The sequence below is a fragment of the Chiloscyllium plagiosum genome, unplaced genomic scaffold (genome assembly GCF_037043375.1).
Source record: "Chiloscyllium plagiosum isolate Xiang-an unplaced genomic scaffold, Cpla_swu_hap1 HiC_scaffold_15, whole genome shotgun sequence".
NCBI lineage: Eukaryota > Metazoa > Chordata > Chondrichthyes > Orectolobiformes > Hemiscylliidae > Chiloscyllium > Chiloscyllium plagiosum.
In genome coordinates this window covers 39,737,886-39,758,242 of record NW_028270153.1, presented here as the reverse complement: position 1 = coordinate 39,758,242, position 20,357 = coordinate 39,737,886, and the positions used below count along the sequence as shown (strand labels likewise).

At 38.3% G+C, this 20,357-nt stretch overlaps 1 protein-coding gene across 3 annotated transcripts in view; it reads right to left on the bottom strand.

Moving 5' to 3' along the window:
- Positions 1-619: 619 nt before the first annotated feature.
- Positions 620-20,357, bottom strand: part of hnf4a (hepatocyte nuclear factor 4, alpha) — a 175,968-nt gene continuing 156,230 nt past the window's right edge. For all 3 annotated transcript variants that reach the window (XM_087994907.1, XM_087994908.1, XM_043710303.2), the window contains exons 5-10: positions 15,846-16,001; positions 11,681-11,768; positions 11,393-11,545; positions 10,091-10,327; positions 5,050-5,172; positions 620-3,923 (exon numbers count right to left, since the gene is read on the bottom strand). In XM_087994907.1, the coding sequence (XP_087851033.1) occupies positions 3,790-3,923; positions 5,050-5,172; positions 10,091-10,327; positions 11,393-11,545; positions 11,681-11,768; positions 15,846-16,001 (891 nt within the window). In that variant the 3' untranslated portion in view covers positions 620-3,789. The remainder of the gene's footprint in view (positions 3,924-5,049; positions 5,173-10,090; positions 10,328-11,392; positions 11,546-11,680; positions 11,769-15,845; positions 16,002-20,357) is intronic.

The following is a 20,357-nucleotide window of genomic DNA, read 5'->3' as shown; positions in this document are numbered from 1 at the left end:
TTTAATGCACTGGAACACAGGATGCTCAAACATCTGTTATTGAATGGCTGAGAACACCAGCACCCAAACTTCCAATGAATACCAAAAAGTCACCATAGTTCTACTACACCATGTGACTGTCCTCTCATTAGAAAGAGAGACAACTGGTGGTGGTTTGATCTGAGGGTCACCACACTTCAGGCAAAGGGTTGAGAAGGAGAGTCCTTCATGATAACCTCAGCCAGTGGCAGGAATTAAACCCATGTTGTTTAAACCCATGACAGCCTACTGAGCTTAGAGTGTTAGGCACCTGGTAGAATTTTTGGTTTGAACCTCCACCAATCTTTTCCTTTGTGATTTCAGAGTTAACTGTCAGAGGCACGTGAGCTGAAATATTGAAAGTGGATTTTCAGACTTTGATTGGACAATTGACCCTGAGGGTTCAAGAGAGCAATAACCTTCAGGCCATTCAGTCATTCCTGTACCAAATCTATATTTACAGATTTGGTAACTATGACTGTGCCTTTGCCAGGTCACTATCTTTTAGGATGTTCATGCCTTTGCATACTAGAACATCAATGGGCAACTTGCAACATGGTAAGATTTTGTGTACAGTATTTGATGGATAAAACCACTTAGATTACATTACAAACATTTAATCCATAAATTGTTTAAAATACATGTTGTAAAGTAGTGTAACATATTCAATCAAGAATATTTTAAACAGTCTATTCATTATTCTATTATAACCGGTGTCTTTTAAATATATTCTTAACAATGCAGTAAAGATTTCGCCACAGTGCTATTAAAACCCTGTATATTAAATAGACCAAATGTTACCCCAGAATTATTTCACAAGAAGGAAAGTAGAGTGCAGTAGAGGCTTTTTTTTACACAAAGAAAGAATCATCTTAGTTTAAATAAAATGGCACAAAATAAATATGTTTTTAAAACAAAAATATCTAGCTGTAATGTCAGAAAGTATTCTTTGCTTTTTTAGTTTCAGTAAGTAGAATAACAATATTTGGGCATATTTGTAATTCCATTGACTGATAAAGCAAAGAATTATATCAAAAAAATTACATTTTGCTGGCATTTTCAGCAGGTCATTTTAATATTTTTAATTTTTTTTTACTTTAAACAAATATGGGTTCCCGAAAAGAGCAAATCTGTTCAGTTTATAGAAAAAAAAACAACCTGAATATCATTTGATGAGAGGGTCTTTATATTAAACAAAATGTTCCTGAGGTAGTGCATTCTAAAAGGATGGATTAACCAGGGACAGTCAGCATAGGTTTGTTGAGGGAAGGTCATGTTTTACTAGCTGAATTTAATTTTTTGAAGAAATAACAAGGAAGATTGATGAAAGATTGCAATGGCCACAGAATACATAGATTTTAGTGTGGCATTTGACAGGGTCCCACAAGATATAGTTAGAAAAAATTACAACCCATGGGATACATGGGAATGTGTTGATTTTGATCCAAAATTAGCTCAGTAACAGGAATCAAAGGATAGTGGTTGATGGATGCTTTTGAGAATGTGGTTTCTCGCAGTGTTCCACAGGGCTCAATATTGGGCCCCTTGCTGATTATGGTGAAAGTTAATGATTTAGATTTGACTGTAGGAGGCATAATTGGGAAATTTGCTGAAGACAGAAAAATTGGGTAAAAAGGTACATAAATATATATTTAATTACTCATCCCAAACCTGTATGGGTCCAAGTAACAAGTCTGGTGGAGAAGATACAGCAGAATTGTTTTTCATGTTTTTCAAAAGGTATATTTTTACTCTTGTTAATCTACTTGCATTTATTAATGCATTAATGTAATTGGTGACATAATGATAATATGCAAAACCCACATGTTAATGGTTTGTACTGCAAGAAAATATTGTAACCACAGTAACAGAAGTATCGCCTGTGCTCTTAAAGAGATCATAAAACCACTTGCTTCGGGGTATGCCCAAAATCCCACTTAAACTGTATTTCTGAGGTTTCTCTGATTGCCTGCTAAAGGAAAGGGGAACAGTTAGGAGAGTTCCCATAGATAGCCTCCTAAAGGTATACAAAAAATAAAAATACATGCAATTATATAGCATATTTCACAACTCCAGGACGTCTTAAGCCTCACTTTGATAAAAATTACTTTTCATAAATAGTTTCCATTGTGATGTACAAAACATAAATTGGCAGTTTATTAGTCCTGGCTGTTTTTAATGCATGTGTGGTTTGTGTCTCTCTAGAATAAATGAAATGATACATCGCTGCTGCTGTGTGGGGGAAAGTGGCATTTGAAAGCAGGACGTCCTATCTTGGTGTCGGATCCACTTACTGGAAGTTCAGGTAAGTGAGGCTGATTTAAAACATTTAACATTTAGTGTGTATTGTACACAATCTTGTATCTGTTTGTATATGAAGAATAACTATAATTTACTTTCAGACCATTGGATGAAATTACAGGATCAGCAAATGTCAATACTTTGTATTTGTAGCAAGGAAAACAAATTGTTTAAGTAGACTGAACATTTTAAACATATAAAATCTTTTTTTTCATATGTACATCTACTTAAATTTCAACAATTGAAATGGTATAAAAGAGAATTTAAAAATATGGTACACAAACCTTTGCTAATACTAAATGAAAGGAAGGACATCCGAACTGAATTTATAGAAAAATTCAAAGACTACCAATTCATAAATATTAAAATTGCTTACAGTTCAATAACATAGGTCTACTCATCATAGGCGTGCACTGAAAATTGCACTGCGAATCGTCACACTCAGAGTCAAAATATTGCAAATTAGTCCTGAGTTCATGTCAAAATCTAGTTCACAGTTGGTTGTGCATCCTGACCATATGTCAGATGCTGAACATTACTTAAGAGAGCCGAGTACAAATGCTTTATTCATATAAGTTTACCAGAAAAAGCTGCTTTTAACTTGATGAATGCTGTGGTGGGTAGGATGCAGGGTAAGTGTGAGGTTGTCATGATGACTTCAGCATGAAATTAAGATTGTTTAAACAACCGGACCTCTTTTTGAATTACAATCTGGTGGACATGGCTGACATCAAGGTTGGAGGGTGGAACCAAACAACCTCAGGATTCAAAGGGATCATTTCTGAGGTTAAATTGTGGGATGGTTTCATGGGGATATGGCACTGAGAGCGAGAGCCAAAGCACAAACGAGAAGGCACAATAACTTGAATATAGCTTGGGGGACCCATACGTAATGTTCAAACAAGTTCAATTTAAAAACTTGACCTGGCCTTTTCACTGATTCCCACCAGATCCCATGGTTGGCTCTTAAGTGTTCCAGTTAAATTCGTGAAGTGATGTTTTTCATGACTGCTGTGTTCTGGTGCTGTCTGATGCTCTTCAGTGTCTCAGATGAGTAAAGATGTGAGTAGGGAACATCCATACATGCTATAAACCCTCTACTGTCTTATACTCCATCATTATAATCCCCTTCCTCTGCAAATAACCACCAGGCAACCAGAGTTAAAATCAACTATTAAGTTGAAGGAAATGACTATTATATATCTTGAATTCCAAATTATTAAATTAATTAATTCATTTTTTTTCTATAGTGAAAAGCAGTCTCTTGGATACCTAGGGGTATGATATTACAATGACAGTTTAACACATATTAACATTAATCTTTTGCTTATCTATGAATTCATCTCTGTCATATTTTTAAATGGGACACAGTTCTTATTAAAATTGTGTTCTCATGAAACAGTTCTCTCATGGTGGTAAATCTGTCAAGTTTTTTACTGATGACTTTTGCTCTGAGATGTTTCCCATCTGTTAAATTGCCTCTTGCTTTGGAATAGTTTGCTGAGGAACTGATGTTGGTGGTTTTGATACAGAACCTGCTACCAGTTTGTATGGTTCTGATGCAGAACCTCCAGGTGGAGAAGGTAATGGAGTTTCAGGTGTGGCTGTGGTGCATATATAAAAGGAAGAGAAAAAAAGTTAGTAATTCTTTTAAGACAACATCAAAAATAAGACAAATTAAAGAAATATATTAGATTAGATTACTTACAGTGTGGAAACAGGCCCTTCGACCCAACAAGTCCACACCGACCCGCCGAAGCGCAACCCACCCATACCCCTACATTTACCCCTTACCCCTTAAGGGGCAATTTAGTATGGCCAATTCACCTGACCTGCACATCTTTGGACTGTGGGAGGAAACCGGAGCACCTGGAGGAAACCCACGCAGACACTGGGAGAACATGCAAACACCACACAGTCAGTTGCCTAAGGCGGGAATTGAACCCGGGTCTCTGGCACTGTGAGGCAGCAGTGCTAACCACTGCTATATTTTAAAAAGTTGTCAAGTCACAGTAATGATAAGTAATAAACCATTATGAACCCTGTTAAACACATCAGAGCAATTGTCCTTATTGTCTTACTGTACCCTCAAGTGTGGATTGGGTGAAGTGTCTAACAACTTAGCTGTCTAACAACAGCATGCTAAAAATGTAATTACTGCAGGTAAGTTAACTCAGTTGGTTAAAGTATGGTGCTTAATAACAGTGATGGTGCAGCTTCACCTGACAAAGAAGCAGCACTCTGAAAACTTGTGATTTCAAATAAACTTATTGGACTAGAATCTGGTGTCGTGTCACTTCTGTCCTTGTCCGCCCCAGTCCAACACTGGCACCTCCACATCACAACTTTCCAAATTATCTCTATCCTGCTGTACCCTTTGATAATCTTCCTCACTATCCACAACTCCATCAATTTTTCTGTTGTATGTAAATGTACTAAACAGACCACCTATGTTTTCATCCAAATAATTTGTATATATATTACAAACAAGAGAGATCCCAGCACTGATCCTTGCAGAACTTCTTCTGGGACCTCACCTGTGGCTCAAGAGGATACATACAAAGATCCCTTTCATGAACATTTCTGATGGAATTGGTTTTTTAACAAATCATAAAAACTAAATTAGAAAAGAATTGATATTAAAACATATGAAAAATACATTTTGAGCAGTATAAAATATAAAATAATTCTACAGATTGTCCAGTTATAATTTCAACTTTGAATACTTACAGATCTGCCCATTTTGTACTGGAGCAGGCATTGTGCTGGCTACTATCACATTACTTGCCAGGTGCTCCTGGACTAGATGAGGATGTAGTGAATGGTGTGTGTGTGGCGTCTCATTTGCAGTACCTGAAATATAAAGGATATTTGAGAATCTGGCAAAAAAAGAGACTGCTTAAACTTCTGTGGAACTTCTCCAGATTACCTGTTGAATTTCAGTGAAAGAGGAGTAGAAATTTAAATTGACCACCATACCTCTCCCTTTCCTGCAACACCATTCCTTGCAAGTACAGAATATGTAATATATTAACTTTTACCTTTTCCTTTCTCATCATCAAAGGTCACAAACACTCTATCCACGGCATTGAATGTTTAGTATTGAAATAACTTCACAGAGTCCATTACCCAGTCACCAAGTCACCCTTCATTTATATACGCACAGTACACCCTTTATTTACAGGTGCCCATTACACTGGCTGTGAGGCAGCAGTGCTAACCACTGTGCCACTGTTTATTTTTTTTTCCACACTACCGCCTAACTGCGGTAGTGCTTATTTTCCCCAGCACCCATGTTGTGTGTGTGCAGGTGTGAGACACAGTGAATGACACAAGGTGTACGAATCTTTATTCATTTTCCACCACCAGGAAGAAAGGAAACACCCAAGTGGCCAGTGACAAGCAGTACCCTTCACAAAAGGGCAATGCTGTGTGATCAAACAGTGAAGAGGAGGGCAGGGATTAAATCAAAATAGAGTTGGAGGGGGAAATAATGCACTCCACTCCCTGCGGCACCCACCTCTCCCTGAACAACTCCAGGGTGTTGGTGGACACCGCGTGCCCCTTCTCCAAGGACACCCGGGCTCTAACGTAACCGCAGAAGAGGGGCAGGCAGTCAGCCTTAACGACCCCCTCCACGGACCTGTTTGTGGCCAGTTTGATCTCCTATTTAGATTAGATTATTTACAGTGTGGAAACAGGCCCTTTGGCCCAACACGTCCACACCGACCCGCAACCCACCCATATCCCTACATTTACCGCCAAACCCAACACTACGGGCAATTTAGCATGGCCAATTCACCTGACCCGCACATCTTTGGACTGTGGGAGGAAACCGGAGCACCCGGAGGAAACCCATGCAGATACTGGGAGAACGTGCAACCTCCACACAGTCAGTCGCCTGAGGCGGGAATTGAACCCAGGTCTTTGGCGCTGTGAGGCAGCAGTGCTAACCACCGCGCCAATGTTTATCTTTTTTTTTAAGGGCAGTGCTGTGTGATCATCTGATTTTTTTTTCCTCTTTTTTTTCTTATAATTTAACCCCCACACTACCACCTAAGTGCGGTAGTGCTTATTTTATCCCCAGCACCCATGGTGTGTGTGTGCAGGTGTGAGACACAGTGAAGACATTCCTGTTCTTTTTTTTTCTTTTTTTCTTTTTTTTCTTCCTTTTTTTCTTATTAACCCCCACACTACCACCTAAGTGCGGTAGTGTTTATTTTATCCCCAGCACCCATGGCGTGTGTGTGCAGGTGTGAGACACAGTGAAGACATTCCTGTTCTTTTTTTTTCTTTTTTTCTTTTTTTTTCTTCCTTTTTTTCTTATTAACCCCCACACTACCACCTAAGTGCGGTAGTGTTTATTTTATCCCCAGCACCCATGGTGTGTGTGTGCAGATGGGAGACACAGTGAAAGACACAAAGTGCACGAATCTTTATTCAAATTCCACCACCAGGAAGATAGGAAAACACCCGGGTGGCCAATGGCAAACACTGCCCTTCACATCAAAGGACAGTGCTGTGTGATCAAAAACAGTGAGGGGGAGGGTAGGGACTAAATCAAAATAGAGTTGGAGGGAGAAATGATGCACTCCACTCCCTGCGGCGCCCACCTCTCCCTGAACAACTCCAGGGTGTTGGTCGACACCGCGTGCTCCTTCACCAAGGACACCCGGGCTCTAACATAACTGCGGAAGAGGGGCAGGCAGTCAGCCTTAACGACCCCCTCCATGGACCTGTTTGTGGCCAGTTTGATCTCCTATTTAGATTAGATTATTTACAGTGTGGAAACAGGCCCTTTGGCCCAACACGTCCACACCGACCCGCAACCCACCCATACCCCTACATTTACCGCCAAACCCAACACTACGGGCAATTTAGCATGGCCAATTCACCTGACCTGCACATCTTTGGACTGTGGGAGGAAACCGGAGCATCCGGAGGAAACCCATGCAGATACTGGGAGAACATGCAACCTCCACACAGTCAGTCGCCTGAGGTGGGAATTGAACCCAGGTCTTTGGCGCTGTGAGGCAGCAGTGCTAACCACTGCGTCACTGTTTATATCTGTCAGTCCAGGCATCTTGATTAGCTCAGGTTAACAACCCAAATCAAGGATGCCATAGTCAATAAGATCCACTGGTCAGTACAAGTATATTGTACATATTGTTCACAAGTTGATCCTTGTTATATTATTTAGTAATTCATGGGTTCCAGGGGTTGCTGGCAAAATCAGCATTTGTTGACCTAATTACACAGAAGGTGATGGTGAACCACTTTCTGAACTGTTGCAATTCCTGTAATGTAGGTACACCTATAATGTTGTGAAGACGGGAGTCCTAGGGTTTGATCCAGTGGCAGTGAAAAAGTAATGATCTGGTTCAAACTCAGGTTGTTGTGTGACTCAGTGGAGAACTTGAAAATGGTGGTGTTCCAATACATCTGCTGTCCAGAAGCAGTAGAAAGCATGTCTGAAATGAAATGCCAATATGCTGAATCTATAACATATGCCTGTGTGTAGAATGGCAGAGCAACATGTTGTGCATAGAATTAAGTGATACCAACAGATCAGATCAAAACCCAGCAGTCTTGTCCATCTTGTTCTGAATGTTGGTGAGCAATGAAAACTCAACAAATATCCACATCCTCAATGATGGTAGAGCCCAAACTGTCAGTGCAAAAGGCACAGCTGAAGCATCTGCAAATATCTTCAGTTATTAGTACCATGTGAAAGATTAATTTCAGTGTCCTGGGGTCTCCAGCATGACAGATAATGGTCTTCAGACAATATCACCCACTACTCATGATATTAAGAAATGGCCAAAGAGAATTGATACACCAAAGTCCATGTACTTTTACAATACTCAGGCTGTAGCACTATAAGATTTGTGCTATAGAATGAGAGCCAAAACTAGTCACATTTTTAAAGTACAGTTATATCGATCCAGAAATGTTGAAAATTGCCCAAATTGGCCAATAAAAAATGCAGGATAAATCCAATCTAGCCAATTGCCACTCTTAACCATTGGCAAAACGATAGATGGTGTCATTGACAGTGCTGTCAAGTAGCACTTACAGCATTAACATGTTTATCAATACTAATTTTTAATTTTGTTAAGGCAATATGGTTCTAGATCTTATTACAGCTTTGGTTCAAATATAAATAAGAGTTGACTTACAGATAGAGTTGAGAATAACTGCCTTTGGGTAGAATTTAAACCGGTGTGATACCAAGAGACCCAAGAAAAATTGAGGTCTATGGAAATGGGGAAAGATTTCCTCTGTTGCAAGTCATACTGAGGAAAAAGCTGAAAATTGTTTTGCTGGAAAGGCGCAGCAGGTCAGGCAGCATCCAAGGAGCAGGAGAATCGACGTTTCGGGCATAAGCATCGATTCTCCTGCTCCTTGGATGCTGCCTGACCTGCTGCGCTTTTCCAGCAACACATTTTTCAGCTCTGATCTCCAGCATCTGCAGTCCTCACTTTCTCCGTACTGAGGAAAAGGTGAGGTTGTGGAGGCCAATCATCTCAGCCCCAGGGCATTGACATTGTAGACTCTAAGTCCAACTACCTTCAGCTGCTTTATCAATGGGATTCTCCCCATTAAGAGGTCCTTGGATGCTCCTTAGATGCTGCCCGAACTGCTGCGCTCTTCCAGCATTTTCAGCTCTCCCCATTAAGAGGTCAGAGTGGGAATGTTCATGAAAGACTGCACTGCGTTCAGTACCATTTGTAACTCTTCAGATACTTGCTGGTAACAGTGATGTCTCACTGTTGAAGTTCCAAGTGAAAAGTTACCCTACTTTGGTACCCTACATTTGAATTCTCTCTGATTTTGCTGCCACTGAGATCCAACAAAGCTCAGCAACAGCTCACAAATCAGAACCTCACCTTTTGATAGGTCAGTTTCAAATCTTTAGAACTCAAGATAAAGTTTAAAATAAAATTAGAATGTCAACTCTGCTATGATTTTGTTTTGGTTTTCTTGGTTGGTTTAGAGTCTTCTCATTTGTTTCTCTCTTATTTCCTTTGCTTTCAGATGGTAACTATATAGTAATCTGCCATTCACACCTTCCCAGCCACATCTTTCGTTTCTCTTTTTGTCTCCTTACTACACCACTTCCACTTGTATCATGAAACCTTTGGTCATTTAATCTCTCCTGTCTTCCCTGTTATTGTTTTTGCTATCCTTTCCCTTCTGTTTATGTGTTAGAGGTAGTGGTTTAGTGGTAAAGTCACTGGCCTGGTAACCTCAGGCTAATGTTCAGAGGACATATGTTTGAATCTCACCATAGCCAATGGTGCAATTGAAACTCAAATCTAGAACATAAAAGAGGTGGACTAAGGATAATCAGATAACAACTGTTATTTGTTGCTGAAAACCCATCTGGTTCACAAGTTTCCTTTAGTAAATGAAGTTTGCTGCTTTTCTATGATCTGGTGTACATGTGACTCCAGACTCAGAACAAGGTGGATATCTCTTAACTATCTTCTGGGCAATTAGGGATGAACAATAAATGCAGTATCTCATGGGTGAATAATTTAAAAACTCTTCCCAGTTCATTTGAAAGGTCACAGAGCTACTTTTCTCTCCACAGCTATTGCCCGGCATGATTATTCCCTGTATCTTCTGTTTATATCTGAGATTTCCAGCATCAAAAATATTTTATTTTTATGTCAATTGAAATCTTGTCCTAATCTTTGGTGTAGGTTTTCTTTCATAAAACTGCTGTGTAAATCTCAGCGACGTATTTTATTTAAACTTTCCTTACCTCCCAGCAGCATCTCTTGAAGCAGGTTATCAATTTTAGCCATTCCAAAGAGTTTAACAAACTGGATTTGTTCTATCATTTGCCAAGTGATGCTCTGTAGAGTGGGTAGCAGTAGCAGCAGCTCTCCAAATCGACCCCGAGAATCATACTGTCTGTCATTAATATAGTCCTCCAAACTGACTTGCACCTGGAACCGCATACGTTTGATTTTGGCAGGGTTACTGAGTCCTTTGGCATCTGTGAACAGATGTTAATCATTATTTTAAAATTGCATTATTTCACCATATCTTTTGGTCTTGAATTCACAAATGAAAGGAAGATATTATCTTGACATAACTTTTTTGCATCTTCCTCAACTTAGGTATTTATTTCAATATATTTTTGTGTGTGTTAAGATATTTGCATTAATGCAACATGATTATGGCCATGGATTTTATGCTCAATCATTGGTGGATTTGAAGGTAGGTAAGGGGATGAAGTGTAAACTAAATGTATGGCCTTCCTGCCATGTACCAATCTTCTCCTGAGCTCGCTGTAATTATAAGAGAGTGGATTTTGAGGGTCAATGGCTCTTGGCTTATTGAGGCCCTGAAGTGTCAATCAGGTGAAAGCCCACGCAATGGCTTTAGCAGTGCAGGCCTACCTTGGACAAGGGTAGTGGGAGTAACTCTGAGTGTGTCTTTGGGAGGCACACTCCAAAAATGCAGGAAAGGCGAATTAGAGCAGGACTTATACATTTAATGGGGAGTGTTACTGAACAAAGAGACCTTGGAGTGCAGGTTCATAGTTCCTTGAAAGGGGGAGTCCCAGATAAATAGGATAGTGAAGAATGCATTTGGCATGCTTTCCTTTATTCGTCAGAGCATTGAGTATAGGAATTGGGAAGTCATGATGTGGCTGTACAGGACACAAAAGTGGTTAGACCACTTTTGGAATATTGTGTGCAATTCTGGTCTCCCTGTTATGGGAAGGATGTTGTGAAACTTGAAAGGGTTCAGAAAAGATTTATAAAGATGATGCCAGGGTTGGAGGATTTGAGCTATAGGGAGAGGCTGAATAGGCTAGGGCTGTTTTCCGTGGAGCATCAGAGGCTGAGAGGTGACCTTAGAGAGGTTTATAAAATCATGAGGGGCATGGATAGGGTAAAGGTCTTTTCCCTGGACTGGGGGAGTATCATTTTCTCAGTTTGTGACAAGTCAAATATTATTTGCAAATGTCCCTTACAAATATCATTTGTTTGAACACCTTATAGTTGCTAATCCATGCAATGGTCTATAATGCTGACATATGCCTGCTTCCCACCTGGATCAAAGAAAACGACTGCTTTCAGGCAGGCATATTCATTGTCATCGATCTGAAGCTCCTGAAATGTTTGCACCAGTTCATCCAGAATTCTAGTTGCTACACGGTTTATTTCCAGCTCTGGGCAATTGCGGGGAATGATGTAGTCATTGCCTTTCAAGATAAAAGCAAACAACATAGATTTTAGGGATATATTTTCAATATTTTGATCAGACTTTATTTTTTGTTTAATAAAGAAATTCAAAGATTCAATAACTCACATAAAGTGAACAAAATGAATAATTTTACCTAAGAGCAGAACATCTTTGTACATCATGGAACGCTTTGCTGCCCCAAGCAGTAAATGCTCCCCAGCATGTGCTCGCAATAAGGCAACCTATTCACATAAAGCACATGGCAATTAATCACTCTTCATTCCTAATAAACAGCATTGTTGATTACTAAAAAAAATTAGTGAACCTTGTTCCTGAGTATCTCATTAGCTTCCTTGAATGCACATATAATCTGTGATTAATTTCTCTTTAAATTATTTTATGGTCTTTGGCTCACTAGATTTTTAGGTAAAAATAATGACTGCAGATGCTGGAAACCAGATTCTGGATTAGTGGTGCTGGAAGAGCACAGCAATTCAGGCAGCATCCGAGGAGCAGTTCCTCACTAGGTTTTTAATCTAGGCATTTTAAAGTTAGAATTAGGCCATTCAGAGTGACATCAAAAAGGCACTTTTCACACAACTAATAGCAGAAATCTAGAACTTTCTTTCTCAAAAGACTTTGAATGTGGTGTCAATTGAGATTTTCAAGGCTCAGGTTGGAAAATATTTTCTAGTTCAAGGGGATCAGGGAATAAGACGCATCGATGGATCAGGGACACATTAATTGAACAACAGAACAGGCTCGGACTGCTGCATTGCCAAATTCTATGCTTATCTTTCCATGAAAGTACAACATGCAACATCCCATGAAATAGTACGGTGATATGGTATGAATCCATAAACTTTGCTAACTTTTCCCTTAATGCCAGTCTATATTCAATTTGACGTTCTATTAAAAGTGAAATTTTAAAAAAATCTCTCTCTCTTGGAACAGCCTGTGCTGAAATGTTGTCACTTCGGCTTCTTGGGAACAGATAGGGCATCTGTTGCAGCACAATCTGTACTAATTTGAGCTTCTTCCTAGTGCTGGCTCCACCCAAAGGACCGGCTCAGTTTGATCAATGCTGTAAATTGTTCTCCTGATTGAGGAATGAGCTGATGCAGGAATTTGTTGTGACAAAAGCATTTGTGTTCACTCAGCATGGGTTTTCATCTTTAGCACCTGTTTTAAGATATCCTTTTCATACCATGTTAGATTGGAATGTTTGACAATGCAGTTATCCATCTCATTTAAAAACTGGGCAGAATACTGCACATTCCAGCACATCTAACATTGTTGAAATATACTTTAGTCATCTCTATTCAGATTTATTTTTGTTGAAGACTGATTTTCTTTTCCAGTAAGTAATTCAGACCCAACTTTTAAAGTTACATGATCTTCTTTGTCTAAGCATGGCTACTAGTTTTGATCCAGCCCTGAACTTGCTGGATCCAGGCCAGATGGGAAAAGAGAAATTACTGCATGATATTTCTGACTAAATATGCTAAGTAGGAAAAGCAAAATCAATTTTATCTTTCAGTTATTTTGGGAATGAGACTATTCATCAGTTAAGAGTGGGAAGTGACACAGAAGTGCATGTAATTGTGTGCATATTCATATCTACGGGATGTTCAGGTGATCAACTTAACTGTTTTTGTTAATTGTGATATAAATACAAAGATCTAAACTGAAAAAAAAGTTGAAGAACAGATGAAAAGGCAGAAGGTATAATGCAATAGTCTAACTTCAGGTGTTTCTAAACCCTGAAAGTATTGGATTAAGTCTAATGCATGAGTGGAATTGTTGGAGTGTGACAAAATGATCCTTCTAGCCAGCAGGTGCACTATCTGAAAAGGTTAAAAAGATGTTTCAGGAAACTGGTGTTATCTAGTTTTTTGGAACAGAAATGCTGATGTGCTCAACAAATCATATGCTTAACAATGAGTGACTTAATACTTTATTTGTCCAGTGTTAATGTTTCTCACACTTGCATGAAGTTAACTGTTAATCTACAAACAATGTTGTGTACAACAACAAAATGCTTAAACATTAGCTCGAAGGAAAAAAAATGTTAATGAGGAAAGTTTTGCCTTCATAGTGAGTTTTCTATTAAGAGCACCAATGATAGATTTAGTATTACCTGAGACCATAATTTTATTATTGTAAACTTGCCTTTTGGCTATTTCGACCAATCTTCAACTTAATTCACACTAACCTTTCTATTTCCTGACCTGGGGAACTTCAAGTACCTCAGCCTCTACAAATGTCACTATAAAACCAACTGTAAATGTGAAAGAGTAGTTCAGCATGCAACTAACATTGCCCCACAAATATGTGAGTGAATTTGGGAACTTAGTGGGGACACAGGAGTGAGAGGAAAGGGGAGAAGGGGGTCTAAATCAAGCATTGTCAGCCTAAAATTAGTAGGACACTCCATCAACGTCCGTCAAGCATTTACTATAGCTTCGTCATAACCTCCAAGCTCTTATAATTCCATTGAATATATTCAGATGCAGTAACATCTGGAACTCTAACAACTCTACTCATTGGAATTTAGAAGACTGAGAAGTGATCTGATTGAAACATATAGGATTCTTAAGAAGCTGGAGAGAATAAATATTAAGAGGATGTTTCTACTCATGGGAGAGTCTAGGAGCAGAGGACATAGACTCAGAATTAAGGAATGTATTTGGAATTCCTTGCCAGAGAGCTGTGAGGCAGAGACTTTATGCATATTGAAGGCTAAGATAAGTAACTTCTTGATCAGTAAGGGAGTCTAGTGTTCTGCAGAGAATGTAGGAAAGTGGATATGAGAAATATTGCATCAACTATAATCCTATTGAGCGGAAGTGCCAAATGACCTACTTATGTTCCTATTTCTTATGTCCTTTGCACTCTATGCATTTTGCTTTTCATTGATTTCAAATCACTTCATCTTTGCAATATAATTGTAATGTTGTTCTCCTCATACATTCTTCCAAAATATCTATTATTTCTTCCTCCATGGGATATCCCAAAGCATCTTTAATCCTTGTATTTAACTGTCTGATTGCAGGCCAGAAAGAATGATATGGATTAACTTGGCTTCAGATATATCTTTTGTCACTACAAGAATGCTTCTGCTCTCTACCTTCTCATGCTGTGTTTATGAAAATCACAAACGCGGGGGATAAACTTTTAGGGGACTTTTCTTGTATCTCTTTTTATTGATAGAGGCATGGAAAATTGTGTAATTATTGTCATTGAATTTCTGTAGTGTTTCTGTTAAAGTTAGTAAAGACCAATGGGAGAGCCCTCATGGAAATTCACCTTTTGTTTTAGGTAATCGATTAGTGATTCCATTTCTTGCTGCACCGTTGTATAATTGTTACGTCAATGGGTCACATCTTATTATGTTCATTGTTTTAGTCACCATTACTGAAGTTGAAACATCTTTCAGTTCTTTTTCGATGTAAATCTAGCCTGCATGGAACCCCTGTACACAAAGCACATCGCCTGAGATATAACTTTGAATTAAATATTTTGTCAGTTCAGCTCTGCATTTGTGTGGAAAAGTGAGTTCTGCTGCTATTAATAAGTTAAATCAAAATTCAGTTGAAGCTCAGGTGACTCGACTTTAAGTGAAACAAACAGAAAATACTGGAGAAAATCAGCAGATCTGACAAGATCTGTGGAAAGAGAAACAGAGCTAACATTTCAAGTCTGGCATGGCTCTTCTTCAGAATGTCTCTCGCCACAGATTCTAACAGACCTGAGTTTCTCCAGCATTCTCTGTGCTGATTTCAGATTTCCAGCATCCCCAGTATTTTGTCTTTATTTGACTTTATGTAAGGTTGAGTATTAATGCTTTTCCACCAATGGTGGAATGGTGACTTCGTGGTTAGCACTGCTGCCTCACCGCATCAGGGACCCAGGTTGAATTCCAGCTTCGAGCAATTGTGTGTGTGGAGTTTGCACATTGTCCCCGTGTCTGTGTGGGTTTCATCCGGGTGCTCTGGTTCCTCCCAAAGTCCAAAGATATGCAGGTTAGGTGGATTGGCCATGCTAAATTGTCCTTAGTGTCCATGGATGTGTAGGTTAGGTGGATTAGACATGGGAAATGCATGGTAGGGAGGTGACTTGTTAGGCTGAATGCCTTTTTCCACATTGTAGAAATTCTAAGATTGTAATATGATTAATTGAGTGAAGAAAGTCAAGGTTCGTAATCAATAAACTGATGCAAAAGTCAGTACCACCAACATAACATTGTTCAGTTGTAACATTTTGTAAATCTGACTAAAAATAAGCATAAAACTGAGTTGATGAAAAGGATTACAAACCTGATCATCCAGTGGTAACTCACAGAAAGCTGGTATATATTTAGCCCACTCTACCAAGACCAAAAGTTGCTGTTTCATAGACTCACATACATCACTGATTACTGCAATCTTTTTAGACCTGATGTCACTGTTTATCACTGAAACAGGAGATGAGATCTGGAACCACAGAGAATAAAAATGACCATTTAAAATATTAAGCCCAATGTTATGATTTTCTTCAGGATGAACAAAATATTATCTTGATATCAATTTGTATTATTTCACGTGAAAACTTTCTGGTTGCCTTCTTAATAAACACTATGAAGAACAGCCATTGTTTGTCACTTAGGAATGTTTAAATACAAAGTTTGAAAGGGTATTAATAAATTATATCCAAATTATTGTCTTTCCAGAAACAAGCAGCCCAATTTATGGAAAGTCCACATTTTAAAGTGAAAAACATTTTAATGAAAAATGGAGAGAGTTTCTTCTCCCTGTCACTATGAACCTGCAAACCACATTCTTAGAAATAATGTAGAGTCATAGAGATGTACAGCATGGAAACAAAACCTTCAGTCCAACTCTTCCATGCCGACCAGATATCCCAACCCAATCTAGTCCCACCTGCCAGCACCTGGCCCATATCCCTCCAAACCCCTCCTATTCATATACCCATCCAAATGCCTCTTAAATGTTGCAATTGTACCAGCCTCCACCACATTCTCTGGCAGCACATTCCATACATGTACCAACCTCTGCGTGAAAAGGTTGCCCCTTAGGTCTCTTTTATATCTTTCCCCTCTCACCCTAAACCTATGCCCTCTAGTTCTGACCTCAGGAAAAAGACTTTGCCTTTTAGTAATAATGATTACGGTGAGATTAAAAATGGGAGTCAAGATACTGCTATTAGATTTGATTTGCTGAACTATGGCTTTTTTATTGAACAAAAAGAAGTGGAATGCTTTCTAAAATCTTTAGAATAATTGAAAACATTATAGTACTTTTCAATATATTTTATCAGCAGTTTTTTTTTTGAATGTTAGTTGAGAACTGATTATGGTCTTGCTTAAAGCAATATTTCTGTTTGGTTCCCGTGTGAAGGTCTGTTCTGTATTCGTGAAGAACTGTTTTGGTTTCTGCAGAAAGTACTGATTAATAGCTTGGCATGTGCAAGAAATGTCACTGTGCCTGAAATGTTTGGGTTCCTATTGGCTTAATACTCAGCAGGTTTATTCTTTTTTGAGATTTTTCAATGAAAATGTTAAAGGGGCGGGGAGAGGAAATTGTCTCAAATTCAAATATTTTAAATTGGTTTTTAGGTAGTTACTGCTTAGAATTATAACCATGTCAGTTTTTTTACTGAATTATTTTTGGCTTTTCTTTCTTCATTCACGGGATGTGAGTGTTGCTGGCTCGGCCAGCATTTATTGCCCATCTCTAATTACTCAGCAGGTAGTTCAGAGTTAGCCGTATTGCTGAGAGTCTGGAATCACATGGAGGCGAGACCAAATGAGGATGGTAATTTTCTTCCCTAAAGGACATTAGTGAACCAGATAGGTTATTCCTTATGATTGCATGATGCAATATACTTTCAAGGATTGATGAGTCTTTTTCATTGCTGAAAAATTTCAGATGGAAGGAATATCTACACACATTGCATCTGTTTCATCTCAGCAACACAGGTAACAGTCGCTCTCTGGTTCATTTCTCAGGGCAATTCCTGACTAATTAAAGTCAATCTGCTGGGGTTTAAACTCAAATTAAACTTGTCAGTCATTATGAAAGTGGTGCATTCTTCATGGCAACATCTCTGCAAATCAGCATCCACTTGCCAGCTAAATAGTATTCTCTTCTCATGGAGTATAAACACGTTGACTTCTCCATATATTGATATTTCTCTTGACAATCGACCTGATGAATGCTAAACTAGAAGTTTCAACAAAAGGTGTATTTTATTTACCAAATCTCAAGTTCTGTGCTATTTATGACTACTTATATTTCCAAATGGGATTATTCGGCACAAATAGGGATCCTCTATGAAGTTTTGGTACCTTGGAGAAAGTATGGGAAAGCTACTTTTGTAGCTGATGCCACTGGTTAAAATTCCTTAAATTAATATTCCATTTTACAGTGTTTGATCACAGAGCTGGAATTTTAATGGAATTTTGATAGGACCCAAGAACAGAAACGTTCCTCCATTCCTTCTGAGCGGTCATCATTTTTGCTGTTAGGCCACGTTCAACCAAGTATTTACAATGCTGTGCATGAGGGAGTTGAAGTCTTGGAAATTCCTACTGTTGGGTATTATTTCTCTTCAGCACAACTCCACATGATCTCTAAGACATGGGCTGCATAAACTGTGTCCCTGCCATGCTTTGGGTGGAAGGATATGTAGTGGAGAGAGGGGAGCTTGAACACCTTCCCAGCTTATTCCCTAACAATGTGTTGTATATGCAATCCTTCTGCTAGCCAGGAAGACCTTACTAGGCGAAAGTGAGGACTGCAGATACTGGAGATTAGGGTCAAGAGTGCTGTGCTGGAAAAGCACAGCAGGTCAGGCAGCATCCGAGGAGCAGGAGAATCGTAGTGTCCAGAAGAGAAAGCTTCAAATTTTACAACTGTTATTAATACTATTGTAAATGCAGGATAATTGTTTATTATAGTGGGAGTCAGATAATGTGATAGAAAGGATCATGTTTTGGTTTAGTATGTAGTCCACTGGGAACACTTATATTGTCTGAAAATTATTTTGTTAATATTTCCTATCAAGAACCAAAAAATGCTTTTGGACTTAAAATATCATGACTGATATAAGTTAAAACACTTTAAAGCCAATTAATAAAACTGTGTGGCACAATCTCAGGTTACAACCTTTGGGATTGAAAGATAAATACTCTCAACATTTTTTCCATTTTCAAGCATGGCATTACAGTTGTTACAAATTACCTATCTTTGAAAGATACATACCACATTGATGGAAGCTTTGCAAAGGACTCAAAGCAGGCAAAACTTAATCTCAGAACATAACTTATTGGTTAAACACTCAGTTATTTAAGGCTGACTTAAATACGTCATGTGCAAAAAGCCTTAAAATGAATCACAAGCCAGTGACCTCAGGAAATAATTTAAAAGTAAATGATTATTTATCTGGTTAATCTTATATCAATAGCCATCTTGAATGGCTATATCGACACTAATAAAAAAAAAGTCATGATAGTTTTGCCTAAAATTGTCAAACTGAATTCCCCATCACTATTTGTTAATTTGCTAACATGTTCTACTTTATTATTTGCAGACAACAGTCTCAATTTCCAGTATACTAAAAGTATAGTTTATTAATCATAAAGATGTGTCACTCATTTGGTAAACAATTGGAGTCAGTTATGTTAAGGACAATGACAGTCATTGTTCCTGAATCTTTTCTCATCTAACTGAAACAATGGACGGAGCAGAACAGTGAAGCTACGTCAGCTATAATAAAGGTGAGCAATTGAACAAGCATAACTCAGAAAGTTGTAGGGATACTTGCTAAATACTGATGGAGGAGTAACTGTAAACAGGCAGATTCTTCTTCTCCACATAAATGGAAAGATTATCTTGTTGAATATTTGGAAAACTTCTGATTTAATATTGGCTGCAGCACAAATAGGTGGATGGTTCATTCAGCTGCAGGATTTATAATAGTGATATTTATGTCTTTGATTTAATATGTGCTACCATAGAAATTTACAGTACAATTCTATTTTCTACAATTTAGGTTTCAGAAAAGTATTTATTATGATCTAATTGAGGTATATAAAATGCTAAAAGGGATTAAAAAGGTAGACACAGAGTGAATGTTTCCTCTGGTGAGGCAATGTAGAATGAATGCCATCATTTTAGGCTAAGGGTGACAGATTTAAAACAGGGATGAGGAGGAATTACTTTTCTCAAACGGTTGTGAATCTGTGGGATTCACTATCTGGATTACAGTAGATACTTGTACACTGAATAAATTTAAGGAGGAAATTTTTAATTAGTAATGTTATGAGGCATGGGATAGGAAAGTGGAGCTGAGGCTGAGGTGAGATCAGCCATGGTTGTACTAAATGGCAGAGCAGGCTGAATTGCCCATTCTTGTTCATAGTTCTTATAGTTCTTATGTTCTAATTTTAAAAACAAATAAATAAACAAAGCATCAAATAGAAACCAACATTTGTTTTACTCATGAAGAGAATGGAATTCATCAAAAGCTATTGCCATTGTATTAGAAACAACTGCAACAGATTTTCCCAAATTTTCAGATAAACATTGAAGTATGGCTCCATTGTTGTTCTGTTAAAGAATTGACTTTAAATATAGAAACTTATGTTTGTGGTACACTTTATTAAAGCAGTTTAAGCAAAAGAAGAAGGCAGACCTTATGTGTTTACTCTTTGGTTAGTAAATAGAGATTTTGGCTACAAAACATATTTTTCAATTGCACCTCAGTTGGCACCAAATTCAGCTGAGTCAGAAAGTTGTGGATACAGATCCTATTCCAGAAGCTTGAGC